At 44.1% G+C, this 14,199-nt stretch overlaps 1 protein-coding gene across 2 annotated transcripts in view; it reads left to right on the top strand.

Moving 5' to 3' along the window:
* The window catches only part of PTPRT (protein tyrosine phosphatase receptor type T), an 803,133-nt gene that overhangs the window by 645,736 nt on the left and 143,198 nt on the right, over positions 1 to 14,199 (top strand). For both annotated transcript variants that reach the window (XM_057529518.1, XM_057529519.1), the window contains exon 15: positions 8,468 to 8,497. In XM_057529518.1, the coding sequence (XP_057385501.1) occupies positions 8,468 to 8,497 (30 nt within the window). The remainder of the gene's footprint in view (positions 1 to 8,467; positions 8,498 to 14,199) is intronic.

Genomic DNA, 14,199 nt, shown 5'->3' with positions numbered 1-14,199 from the left:
TATGGAGGATTGCATGAGCGTTATAAGAAGGGGATCTGGAGCCCCTTCCGACAGAGTTAAGAGCCAGTGTGGTTATAGCCAAGCTCACTGCACAATAGTCCTTCTTATGCTGTCACTGGATAATGGCTCCATCTTTTTCTCCTGGCTCTATTGATCACATCTAGACCTCAGAACATTCTAAAGTGGGTTCCTGCATGCCATTATGTAATGGAACGTTCCTCCTTTTCATGAACACCCTGTTGAGTCCTGAAAAAGAGAAAAGCTCTCCTCACTGCAGTCCCGTTCATCTTCTTCCCTGACCTCCTCCCTTTAGAATTATCGAACATCCTCTGCCAAAGGAATGGGCAGCCAAGGCATTGTAAGGCCACCCCTCTGGTCCCTTGGCTTAACACCATAGGGCCCTGGGTGCCTTCAATGCAAATTAAGGTGGAAAGCTCAAGCCTTAGTGCCTTCACTAGTGTATCTTGATGTTTGAAGGTGTTTCTTGGCCACTCACATACGGGAAGTTTGACATTTTAATGTTTGTTCGTGGGATATGGACATATGTGCATGTGCCTACAAGCTTCCTGTCATCCAGTTTATTCCCTGGGACACGCTTCCTGAAATCTGAGCATGGTCCTCCAAGGCTTAAGGCATAGCAATGCACTTTTGAATGGGGAAACACTGGAGCCAGCTTAAGCAGAATTCTTTGGTAACAGTATATCTCTACCCCAAGACTTGTCTGTATCCTACATTAACCTCACCATCCCTTCTTACTTTTCAAATGCAAACTAGGCAACTTTTAGAGAGACAGTTTCAAAGTCCTTCGCCGCACATAGTTCCATCCACCCCCATCTCCTCTTCTCCTCTCCCTGCCCAGCTCTTCCTGGTCCAGCCTGAGCTTCCTGCCAACCACGCTTTGCCTGTCCAAACAGTAACTCTTCCAAGAGTATATTTGGAGTGTCTTGAGTTTGAGATATGAGAGTCTACTTTGAGAGAAATATGCATCTCTTGGTGTACCTTGCTTCTCCGTGATTTGTGTCTGCCCTCCAGTGGCTCCAAGTCTAATGGGTATAGACATCTCATTAGCTGTGTACTGGGAAGCAGAAAAACTGGATCCGAATCTCTACAGCCCCATTTATCTGCTGCTAACCTTGGAGAAGCAACTTAACAAAGCTCAACCTTTGCTTTCTCAGCTGTGAGATGCAGCCAATCTCATGTAGCTGTTCTGAGGGTCAAATGAACTAATGGCTGGGACAGGCTTTACTTCCTGTACCTGCTTACGTACAGGTGATGCATGTATTGCATAATATCAACAGGGACATTCATCTCACACATGACCATCAAGTGTACCAAGCCAGCTCCAAACCCATCACTAATATGTTAAAAGGCAGTGCTGCAGTCAGTACTCACACTCTGACCTAATTTGTTCATTTTCCATTTGAACTGCTGCCATACTCTGATTTTAATCCTACAGATAACCATAGAGGGTAGGACTGTTGATACTCCTGTTTTTTGAGAAGAGGAAACTGAGGTTCAAAAAAGGTTTTTATGAGTTAGCCAAGGTCTTGGGCAGAGTTGAAATGCAGACCCAGGGTCTGTGACGCCAGACCCCTTGCTGTTAACTTCTGTTCTGTCAGTCTATGCAGACCGGTAGAAAATAAGTGAATCCTGGAATAGGACACAAGTGACCCAGATTCAGGTATCATTTTCTACTGTTCTCTGCCTTGGTACATGCTGTTTTCCTGAATCAAATGTCCAGACATTCCTCTTCACCTGCAAGTCTCCTACTACTCTCTAACTCTCAGTCCCAAGTTCTTCCAAGTAGGATTCCTCCAAGTATTACCTCTTCCTTGAAGTCTTCCCACAAGCCCTCCATCCCAGGAAGATTCAATGATCCTCCCCCGCATGCAGCCATTGTGCCACATGCATAGACCTTCAGCTGTGTATTTATCACACAACATGGTGGTTGTAGTTTTGCTGGACTGAAAACGGAAATGGCCTGGGAGGGCAGGTCCTCTGCTTTGGCCCTTTCTTGCCAGAGCTCTACTGCCCTGTATCATCTGCTCCTGGACATCTACCCTCAAAGTTTTTATGGTCAAAGGCAAAATCATCACCAACGTATTTCCAATCATGTGTCCCCATCTTAGTGAGAGGTACTACCTCTCATTCCATCAGCAAACTAATGGGATTCCATCACCCCAGTACTTTTGAACTTGCATCTTTACATTCTCTTGGTCGCATCCTCTCCCCTTCCCCCTCTCCACTGCCTCTTCCCTGGTGCAAGCCTCTATAGCTTTGTTCTGTGAGTCTCTTCGCCAGCCTCCCTGACTCTGGCCCCACCTCTCCAACCCATCTTCCACACTGTAGCCAAAGTGGTGTTTGAAAAATGAAACTTGTACTCCCAAACCTGCATTCTAGAATCCTTCAATGGCTTTTCCTTCCCTATAACAGCGGTTCGTAGGGTGGAAATAAGGCAAGAAGCACATACTTAAGTCATCTGGAGAGCCTTGTCAAGCTACGCTGTCCCCTTGCTCACAATGATTCTGGCAGATTTCCTGAAGTCTCACCCCACTCCTATACCTTTGCTTGTAAAGTTTCCTCCTCTTTCAATGCCTATGTTCCTCATTTCCATGTGACCAGATACTACCCATGTTTAAGGTCTAATTTAAAAGACACCTTCTCCAATAATCCCTTCTGACCTTCTGTGTAGACACAATCTCTTCACCGTCTGGATCCCCTCCACGAGGATCCATGTTATGTTCTGTCTTATGTTTGTTGTTTGTATTCACATCTTATCTTCTCCACTGGACCATCAACTGTCTGTTCTGATTCATCCTCATCACAAATGTGCCTTGCAGATACTTGGGATTCCCTAAAAATGTGTTGAATCCCAGTAAAATCAGAACAGATGGGGCCCAGGATTGCACTCCATCTCTTGGGCAAGAAAGCTTCACTCAGAACGCGGATCCAAATATCAGTGTTAAGCATCAGGGGTAAACCCAGCCCTGAGGGGTGCGGAGGAGGGTCAGGCTGGAAGGGCAGTATGTGAAAGATGTACCATGGTCTGAGACTCAGAGAACACACTATCTCTCCAGGAAAAAAAATAATGAGGCAGTAGGAAAAGCTAACTACTGGGTAAGCTAAAGAGGCAGGGCAACTATTAGATTGTACTGTGCTACAGGTCACAAAACTGACACATGTAGAACTTAAAGAAATTGCCCCAAATCACGTAGCTAGTAAGTGGAAGAGCTGGGTCTGAAACCTGGCCAATCTGATCAGAGTCTACATTCTTAACACCGTCTAACCTGGATGAAATGTGAAACAGGATTTGCAGGTATGCTGAATTGTGTGACATAATTTTGAATGGTTCGTTGAGGTGGGAAAGCAGCCCCACATAAATGTATTGATATTATCTTGTTTTGTCCACCCCATTCTAAACTGCTCCTTACTCCACACCCTGAAAAGTGAATCCTTCTTCTGTTTGCACTCACGAGGGGAGCCACTCAAGCTAGAGCCTTGGCAGTCCTCTTCAAAATGCTCACATGTAATCACCTATTGCTTTTGTGTTCTAGCCACCCATCACATCACCTCTTTTCCTTCCTCATAGCCATTGCAGGATCGGCCCCTAACATCTCTTGCTTTGACCCTTACAGCAGCTTTCATGACCCCAGTGCATCTCCCCTCCCACTTTTTGCTCACACTCCTGCCAGAATCATCCATCTAGAAAAATATTTGCCCACTTGGCTCTTTGAGTTCTCCCTGTGACCTAAGTTCTCCCTGTGAGAGTAAGCTCCTCAAACTCTTTGGGAACTAGACCCTGCCAGCATCTTGACATTCCCACCTTGACAACCCCCCACCCATTCCGTAAACACATATCCATCAGCCTGGAAATACCCTCCCTCCTACTCCATCTGGGTGTTCCTGGACTTTACAACTCCGGCATCATAGACTCTAAACCAAATTACCTCTCCCCCACCACCACCCCTTACCCTCAAATATGGTCCCACAGCTCCCTGAGCTGCCACCTCATACCATTTATCACTCCAGAAGATAATAACATAGTAGTTAGTAATGCAGGCTCTTAAAGTTAGACTTCTTGGATTCTAATTCTTGCCATGCTGCTTACCAACTATATAAACTTGGGCAAGTTACTTAACTTCTCTGAGCTTCACTTTCCTCATCTGTAAAACATAGATAATAATGCTTCTAGTGAGGATTAAATACAATAGTCCACATAATGTACTGAGAACAGCATCTGACACATAAGTGACCTCCTACTATCTAAATGGTGGCTATTATTATCATCTATTTTATAAGTTTTTTGTTTGGCTCTCCCATGAGACATATCGGCTGGATCAAGATGGCATTTCTCTTTCAATCTCTGGTAGTTGGAAGACACAGTCATATAATAGGTCCTTAAAAAGTTTTGGCTGTGATAGAAAGATGGATGAGTGGATGACGGGTTGATTGTTGGATGAATGAGTAGATGAGTACATGGATGATTTGATGAGTGGGTGGGGTTATGGGCTAGATGGATAAGTAGATGTATAGATTGTTAAGTGGATGGAGGGATGGAGGGATGGAGGGATGGATGGAGGGATGGATGGAAGAGTGAATGGGTGGGTTTATGAACTAGATGGACAGGGAGATGGTCAAATGGATGGTTAAATAGACAACTTAGTCTTGTTTAAGTAGTATGAAACAAAGGGAAGCTGTACCTCAAGTCATTCTTGTCAGCCAGCTGAAAAGATTCCGCAGTATGTGATTTACTAAGTTTGGGTTTTTTTCTTTGTTTTTCTAAGCACAGCTGTCTTCCTGCTCAGGATCTTTGGTCTCAGGCAATTTGTTACTTGCAATATCACTGTATCCTTGTAAATTTAGACCTTCAGTAAATCTTCAAGCCTGAGAGAAAGGACACATGTATACTCTGTTTTGATCACAGAGTAAAGAACTGCAATCCTTGCCCTGGAAGACTTTGCAATTTAATTTGGAAAACATATTCAATTAATAGAAGCTTGTCAGGTGCCGTCATTCTGGAGTTGCCTTGAAGCTGAGTCAGGGATAGCACTGGCTTTTGGTGACATCCAGGATAACTCAGCTACTTGGCAGAGGTGAGTTGAAGGTTAAGGAAGCACGTTGGAATGAGGAGGTGGCCCAGGCAGAGGTGAATCCTGAAAATGGAGAGCAGAAAACCAGAGGGCCCAGAATGTCGAGACCCAAGAGTGTAGCCTGGGGCTGCTGACTGTGAGAAAATTCTGGCTCAGGATGGAGGCCTTGCAATTGGTCCCAAAATACACAAAATATTAGACCTAGTGAGGGGTGACCTCTTAGAGCCTCAGATTCCTCAACTAAAAATGAGAAGACTAGTACCTGCTCCATAGGGCCAGGGGGAGGATTAAAAGAGATAAGGCTTGTGGCATCTCAGTGCCTGACCCACTGTGTTGCCCAACATATATCTATTTTCTTTTTTCCTCTAAGCCAGCACAGGCTAGTGGTCTAGCACATGAGCTTTAGAGCCATGTTGCTATCAAATCCAGTTACTAACTGTGTGATCTTAGGCAAGTTACTTAACCTTCTTTGCCTCAGTTTCCTCATCTGTGAAGTGGGGATGATAATAATACGTATCTCTCAGGATGGTTGTGAGGAATACACAAGGTAATGTATGATAAGAGCCTACAACAGTGTGTGGCACATAGTAAGTGCTACATAAGTATTTGTTCTTATTTTATTACTAATTTTAAAATTTTTTCTTACTATTTTTAATATTCCTAAGTAGGTGAGCACTTTGTTCCTGGTCACCAGAGTGAGAAGCAGCAAACCTTTTATCTGTGGATAAGGGGGGAACATAAACTCCCCTTTATTGAGGCCTACTGTATTTCAGATGTTCAATATATTCTAATATTAAATTAGATTAATGTATTTTACTTAAAATACTTTGTGTATTACATACCATATATAATTGGAAAGTAATTTAGATTAGTATAATGTTAATGCCCACCCTGACTCTTGGGAATAGATCATTATTGCCCCCAACGTTGAGATGGAGAAACTGAGGCTCAGAGATACAGCGACTTGCTCGAGGCCATGCAGTCAGCAAGTGGTGGTTCTGGGATGCTAAGACTTATCATATTTCCACTCCTCAAAGCTGTTTAAGCTGGCAGTTATCCATGCCATTCACCTTGGTACACGGATCAGGAAACAGAGATCCAGGCAGAGGCATCGACTTGCCCAAGATGTCACAGAGAGCAAGGAAAGAGCTGAGATCAGAACACTGGCCTCTCCATTCTCAGCCCAGTGTTCTTGACAATATGGAAAACAGAGATGTCTGTGAGTCTTCATCAAATGAGTCCTGAGCTTTCTGCCCCTGAGGAGAATCACATTCCCAGGCTCTGGACCACAGAGCCAGCAATGAAGAAGAGGAATGGTCACCTTACAGTGACAACCTGTTATGGTTGGTGGAGGGCCTTGGATGACTTATCTGGGCTGTTCCAGATCCCACCCATCAGTTAGAAGTTCTTCACCCCTTTCATCATCTGGGGCCACTGTTCATTTGGCCAAAGATACTGCACAGTTTTATGAGTAACCAGCTCTTGCTGCACTATGGTTCATTTTCCCCAGCTTAGCCTCCCAAGGAGGCATGGGGCTTCCCTTCTGCCATGGTGTCTTAGCTCTCAGATGTCACTTTCCTTCTGGATCTATGGACTTTGTCTTTCCTGATAAATGAAAGAAAGCCTAGAGATGGCCCTGCCTTGGGGACTTTGGCCAGTTCCTACTTAAGAAGGGGAAATTTGGGACTCTGAGGACATGTTTCCACCCTGTGGATATAAAGACCGCATCTTCCTGTGCCAACCAAACTGGATAACAGTTGCAATTAACCATATAACTCAAGAAGGAAGCAAATTATTCTTGCCCACTCAGATGGATATTTGGGGACCTGAATTATTCAGCAATTTTTCTCAGTCCACAAATGTATCAGTTATTGTCAGTGGAGCTAAGTCTGTAAAATAAAAATGTTCCTATTTATTTTTCTACAAAATACGAAAAGTTATAACAAAGGGAATATCACGGACTTATTTTTCTTTTATTGTTCAGAAGCCAAGAGCTAGAAGAGACATCAGAGATATATTGCAGGCAGTGATTTTTCAACCATTCTTTTGAAGAGTGGAATTCTGAGTCATGTGAAATCTTACACGCCAATTTATGAAACAGATTGAAATGGAGACGCTCCGAATGTGGTGGATGGCAGAGAAGCAGCAGCCCTCCCTCCGTACCCCCCTCCCCATTACAATGATGCTGCTCTGCAGGATCCTGGGAACACGGTTTGAAAATTAGTGATTCAGTTCAACTCACCTGAGGCTCATATAAGAAAATGCAGGCACAGAGAGTTTATTCAAGTTGTAGTCTGTTCAAACTGAAGTTTGGAATTCCTTTCTTTTAGTGCAGTGGTCTTTCATGATGAAGTTTGAATGTTGTTCTGGATTTCTCCTGATAATGTAACAAACTACTTCCCAAAATGTAGTGACTTAAAAATAAGCCATGAAAGTTAGTGATCTGTTTTTCTCACGAATCCGTACTTTGGTCAGGGTTTGAAGGGAATGACTTATTTCTGGTCTATGATATCAAGGGTCTCAGTTGGCGTAATCCAGTTGGCTGGGGCGGGAACAGCCTGAGGTTGGCTGGATGTCTCTTTCTGTTCATACAGGCTTAGGGCCTCTGTGTGTGGTTTCTTCACATGGTCCCTTCAGACCACAGCAAGCTCAGGATACTTAGACTTCTTACATGGAGGTTCAGGGTTCCAAGTGAGAGTTCCAAAGACCCAGAAAGAGCTGCAAGGCTTCTATCTGTCCTATCCTAGAAAGTTCCAGAATGTAACTCCACACACATTCTGTTGGTCACCCAGGGCCAACCCTGATTCTGTGTGGGAGAGCGCTAACATGGGCATGAGTGCTGGGAAGTGTGGATCATTGGGGAACCATCTTGGATGCTGGCTACACAATTTCCTTTCTTTTGGTGTGAAGTTACTAAATAGATTCTGATGTGATTTGACCTAAAACAGAGAAGATAAAAGTCATTATGGTTTTCCTTAGATCTTGGGAGCACTGTCATGTGGAAGAGTGGTAAACTAGTTCTAGAATGCCACAGAAATCTGACCCAAGACCAAAAAGTTATAAGGAAGCTAGTTTTACTTAACCGTAAGAAAGAATTTTCAAACAACTAAAACAACCAAATGCAATGTGGCTTCCTCTGCATGAGTAGTGAGTTTCTCCATCATAGGAGAGGTCTTTCTTCTACCGCTGAAAGTATCTGATTCTCGGGGACGATGACTAGTTGAGAAACCTGCATCTCCTTGAGCTTAGGGATGCTGAAATACTATGTGCATTTCTAAGAACCAAGATTTCCTATAAATCTAATTCTTGTTTGTTTGTCTTTTCTTTTCCCCCCTTTTTTGGACATTTCCATCATCTGACTGCCCATCAATATATAGAAGAAATGCTTATTCCTACTCCTATTACTTGTAAGTATCGATCCGGGGTGACTTTGCTTTGTGCCCTGTAAGGCAACCTGTAGCATGCATTTCCTGCACCAACCGTCTGTTGGTTTCTCATACTCGCTTCTGTCTAAGCCATCTGTAGCCTCAAAGTTTTTATTTTGCCTAGATGTTTTCCATTTGAAAATGCACTGTCCATGTTGAAAATGTTCATGTCTGTTATGTTTCTGCCATCTTGGATCTTTTCCCCTGTTTTTGGAGATGTGAAGGGCTGTTTCTCCTTTGTCAGTGTAATGCTCTAGTTAGAAATCCTCAAATTCCAGCAAGAGGAAAACCTAATCCTCCTGCAGGATTTGCACACATAAAACAAAATCACTGATCTCGGCAACTTCAAAGCCCATTTATGCCTACTTGGGGAATGTGTAGCCCTAGGGGCTCAAAGATTAGAAGGAAATTCATTGGCTGTTTCCACTATTTCAGGAAGTCTACAGGGAATCGTGGCTTTATCTAGAATCAGCTTCACAGGTGACAGAAATATACGTGGTCTTTGTTTGGGACTGGAATTATCTCAGTCTGATGTTTATCATTAGTTATGTCATGCTATCAGTGCATTTTGTTGGTAGTTATAGATGGCTGATTGCCTAACAATTCTTTCTAAATAAAGATGATGATTTTTCTTATTACAAAACCAGACCTTTTCACAACATGAGGGTAATGGAGAAAAACTCCATAAATAGATCCTTGGTAATGAAGGTGCCACTGAATTAGTTTCACATTTCTAATAGGCATTTTCCATATTTGAAAACGGAGGTCCAGAGAAGTGTGTGAAATCAAACTCCAGTTAGCAAAAGAGTGGGATTAAAACTCAGAATGCCTCACTCCTTGTGAAGTCTGTTATCCATCATTCCATGTCTTCCTCCACCCCTGGCAAACCCAGCTTTGTGAGAGGGACCATATCTGTTAGTGATCATCTGCTGAAACCTTCACAGATGAGGATGGAGCCAGCAGAAGCCTCCCCACCCCTCTGCTCAGTGTTTGGGTCCCTGGTCAATAGGTCCACGCAGTGAGCAGCTGAGATTCTGGTATCACCACCCTCATGTTATATAGGAACCAAAGAACCCCGCCAACCAACACTGAAAATGCCAGAAAACTTGCTTCATTTGTTCATTCATTTATTTGACAAATAGGCATTGAACATGCACATTATGTTCCAGACACTGTGGATGGAGAGACGGCCAGGACTTTGAGCCCCACCCTCACAGTACACAAGCCTATCAGAGAGACTAGCCTAACATCAAGTATTGATACTTGAAATCTCGGCGGAGATGCACCAACGTGTACCGTGGAATAGGGGCACTTAGTCGGGTGACCAGTTTTTTAGTGGAACAGGGGATAGTTATCAGTGCTTTTAGAGATGGATTTATCCAGTACTGAAGAAATAAGAATTCTGAACAGGGAAAACAGCATGTGCAAAAGGCAGAGAGGTATGAGACAGTGTGGGCTGTTGTTGCTGTGGTGGAAAGAGTCATGCAGCTCTGGGTTCAAGTCACATCTCTGTCACTCACCAGTTATGTGGCCTTGAGCAAGATTTCTGAACTTTTTCAGCCTCATTCCTCTCAACCCTAAAATAGAGGTAAGAGTGCCTAACTCATAGGGAATGAGGGATTTTGTAAGGTGCCTTGCAAAAAAATTAGCACTCATGAAATGTTAGTTTCTTTCTTTCCCCTTTCAGAAGGGCAGTAGTGGTGGCCCCTGGGGGCTCCTCTGGTCTTCTAGAGGGTCTCATGGCATCAATATTCCACAGTAGGTGTGGGCATGCAATGCCTTCTGGGCAACTCACCCCCTCAGTCTGTTAGCCAGTGTACATAGCACTCTCTGGATGCCCACTTTGTCCCATTCTCTGTGCTGGACCCTGTGGTGAAATCAAAGATGAACAATGTGGAGATATAGATATGCAAGTCCTTATAGTTCAAGTTGCGTGATAAACAAGGGTCTTCCAATGAGTGCAGACTTGGACTTCGAAGTGGCAGATCCTAGATTGTGACACTCATGCCAGCTCAGGAGCTGGCCATGGTTAAAGATTCAGAGGGGGAGAAGAACTGGAGAAGCAGACAGCAAGGTAGGAGGAGCACCATAAGAACCATGCAAAGTCCATTGCAGAAGGAGGACCTGACAATGGCAGATGCTGCAGAGAGATGGAGGTGGAGGGCTTGGGCATGGCCTTTGACCATCAGAAGTCACTCGTGCAGGTCATGGGGTATCCTTGAGGGAGGAAGCCAGCCTGCCTAGGGCCCATGAGGTAGATAACTTCTTCTTAACCACTGGCCCCTAAAACAGAGGAGAAACATGAGACTGGCCGCCTGAAGGGCCAGAAAGTCCTGGGCACGTGTATACGTAGAGGAACCTGTGCAGAAGGGAGAGCTAAGGATGCTGGAGGTGGGGTGCCTCGAGAAGGGAAGGTCTGGAGGCAAAGTGTTTGGGGACAGGGAGCCAAGGAGGGGATGTGTGACAGGTCTTGTGAAACCATAGGAGGGAGGGATGCATGTAGATAGAGAAGGGGGAACAGAAAGGAAATGAGGACCCCCACGGTCTGCAGATTCAAAACTCCACTCCGCCACGTCTTAGGCAGAGACCCTGAGTGGGTGCTTTAAACCCTTTCTACTCAAAAGTGTGGTCCATAGACCAGCACTGGCATCACACGGGAGCTTGTTAGAACTGCAGCACCTGGTGGCCCAGCTCAGACCTCCTGAGCCTGCATTGTGACAAGATTCCTAATTCATTCATGGGCACATTAAAGTCTGAGAAGCACAGACTTACCCAGTCTCAGTTGTTTCATCTATAAAATAGGAAAAATAATACCATCCTCGCAGGGGTTAAGGTGTCACCTCGTCCCTCTAAAAACCTCAAAATCTTCCATGAAAGAGAAAGCCTCCAACACACTTTGGCTGAACAATCTTTTCCATGAAATCCATATGTATTCATTCAACAAGTATTTGTGGGGTTCCCACTTATGTGCCAGGCACTGGTCAAGGTTCTGGGATATAAGAGTTAGCTCAACAAACAAAAATCCCTGCCCACATGAAGATTTTTAGTGGGGGAGATAGAAAATAAACAACATACGTAAGAAAAGTAGTATAGGAATTATGTAATGACCAAGAGAGATAAGGAGAAAAAATAGATAAACCGGGGAAAGAGGATGTAAAGTGTAGGTGGGGGAGGAACAGAGGAATTTTTTTTCAAAACCAAGAGGCCCTCAATGGCTCTCCCCCATTGAAAGGTCCCATACACGAGACCAAGGGTCCACAAACATTTTCTGTAAGGAGCCAGTAGTACATATTTTTGGCTTTATGGGTTCTCTGTTGCATCTACTCAACTCTGATGTTGTAACATGAAAATAGCCATAGACAATATGTAAATGTTTGAGCATGGGTGTGTTCCAATAAAACTTTATTTAAAACAATCAGACAGTGGGCCAGATTTGTCCTGAGGGCCATAGTCTTCCTATCCCTGCCCTAGACTTTTGAGATAGGGAGAGGATGGGGTTCAAGATTCATCCTGCTTTATGAGCTCCTACAATGTGCTGCACCATGTGTTAGCCACTGCAGACACAAAGGTGAATGCAGGGCAGCTGAACCAGCCTAGAAGGAGGCAGAAGTTGAAAACAATTACTAGCTGGTAGCTATGATGTACAGGGTTCATCTAATGCTCACAGCAAGCCCTGCGAGATACAAGCTATCGTGTTGAGTCTATTTAGACGTTGAGACTGAGATTTCAGGACTTGTGTACATCGCACAGCCAGGAGGTGGCAGGGCTAGGGTTTTAATCCAGGACCACATACCCCCAAGCCCTGCCCATCCTTCTCACTAGACCTTCAGGGCTCCTGCCTGGACCATGTGCTTGGAGAGCCCTCATCCAGGCTGCGAGAGAGCCAGGATTTGAGTGCAAGTGTGTCTGCCTCTACAGCCTCAGTTCTGTGCAGGGACATCTGTGCCTTGCTTGGGACAAGAAGTGGTAGCTATTCCTGGCTGGCAAGGAGGCCCTTGAGGCAATCCTGTCTTTGCTGTCCTGGGGACTTGCCATGTGGTCAGAGCTGAGAGCATAGGGCAGCCAGATCAGTGGTAGCCAAGGGGATAGAGTAAGGGGTGACCAAAAGAATGCTAATGACATGGATAAGTAGAGCTATAGGTAGAAGGCACTTTGGGACCCAGGGACAGAGGAGTCTAGAGTGGGGTCCTTCACGGTCCAGTACACATTTTAAAAATTAAAATAATGTGGGTTTTGGTGTCAGACTTAGATCACAATTCTAGGCCTGCCTCTTCTGTCAGACTGTTCAGACCTTGAGCAATCATGGAACCACTCTGAGCCTCAGTTTCTTCATCTGCAAATGGCGATAACAACTGTAACTTCCCAGCGTTTTCATGAGGGGTAATGAGCGGGTGTATCTGCAGAGTGGCTGACACAAAGTAGGTATTTTATAAATAGCAGCTATTATTCCTCACCTCCTGAGCTGACAAAAATGCTTCTCTAGAATTCCTTTTTACCTTTCTGTAGTAAAGCAGCACCCAACAACTTCAGTGTCTGCTTTCTGAAAAGATATTAAGAGTTGCTGTATGTTCATGGGTTAATTTACCTCCAGGCAGGTGATGGGCACAGTAATTGTTTTGAACAGAGACATTTTAGTGTAGTTCTTGAAAAGGCACTAAGACGTTTACCAACCATTCTGGCAGAGAGAGAGTACTTAACTATTTCACTTCACCTGTGTGAGTGTCACAGAGGCGGGTTCCTCCTGGGCTGGTCCCTGTGTGCAAACACTCCAGAACACTTGGGCTTTTCACGTCCATCCTATTTCTCTCCATTCCAGCATATTTAAATCCTACACCTCTTCTTCAAGGTCCGTGTCATACATTAGCTCCCACTGAAAGACTTCTCTGATTCTTTCCACCTGCAGGAATGTCCCTTTCTCCAATTCTCACTGCAGTCACTTTGTTATCATGGGCAGGAGCAAATGTGTCTTAAGGATGTTTCTTTTTCATTGCAGTGTTCCCCATGGTGCCCTAGCACGCACAGTGAACCCCCAGTAAATGTATGTGGAATGAGTGAAAAAACAAGATGAAATTGACATAACAGCTAAAGTCAACAGATGATCTGTTCTTAAAAAAAAAAAAAAAAGTAACAATTTTTAGATAATTCCAGACCCTGTACCTTCCTTGCTTCCGTAGCTTTAAGGCAACCTTTGCTCCTGTTCAGCATCTGTGACCTGAACAAGCCACTTCACTTTTTCTAAGTCTCAGTTTCCTAATTTGTAAAGTGGAGATTAAAAATGCATTCCTCACAGAGACCTTGCAAGGATTCAATGAGGCAAAGTTTGGAAAATGCCTAGCACTTAGCAGGTTTTCAACCAAAGTAAGAAACTGCCTTCTTTTCTGAAATGCATACACCTTTTCACATCAGAGGCTGTTGGAAATCAAATATCATTGCCTCAATACATTTAAAGAGGAATTTGAAATGATGATATCAAGAGAGACTCGAAAAGCATTTTATGTAATTCATCAGTCACTTCAAATAAAAATGAAGAAAAATAGGAATAGAAGGAAGCCATTTAAAGATGATAAGTATCAATTACCAAAAGCTGACAGCAAATATGTTGACAGGTGAAAATAGAACGCATTACCATAAAGGCAAGTCAAAGACGGCTGTCCTACTGCTGCTCTTCAGCCAAGGGGAAGACC

Source organism: Balaenoptera acutorostrata, chromosome 15, assembly GCF_949987535.1.
Source record: "Balaenoptera acutorostrata chromosome 15, mBalAcu1.1, whole genome shotgun sequence".
NCBI lineage: Eukaryota > Metazoa > Chordata > Mammalia > Artiodactyla > Balaenopteridae > Balaenoptera > Balaenoptera acutorostrata.
This window is presented reverse-complemented; position numbering and strand designations above follow the sequence as displayed.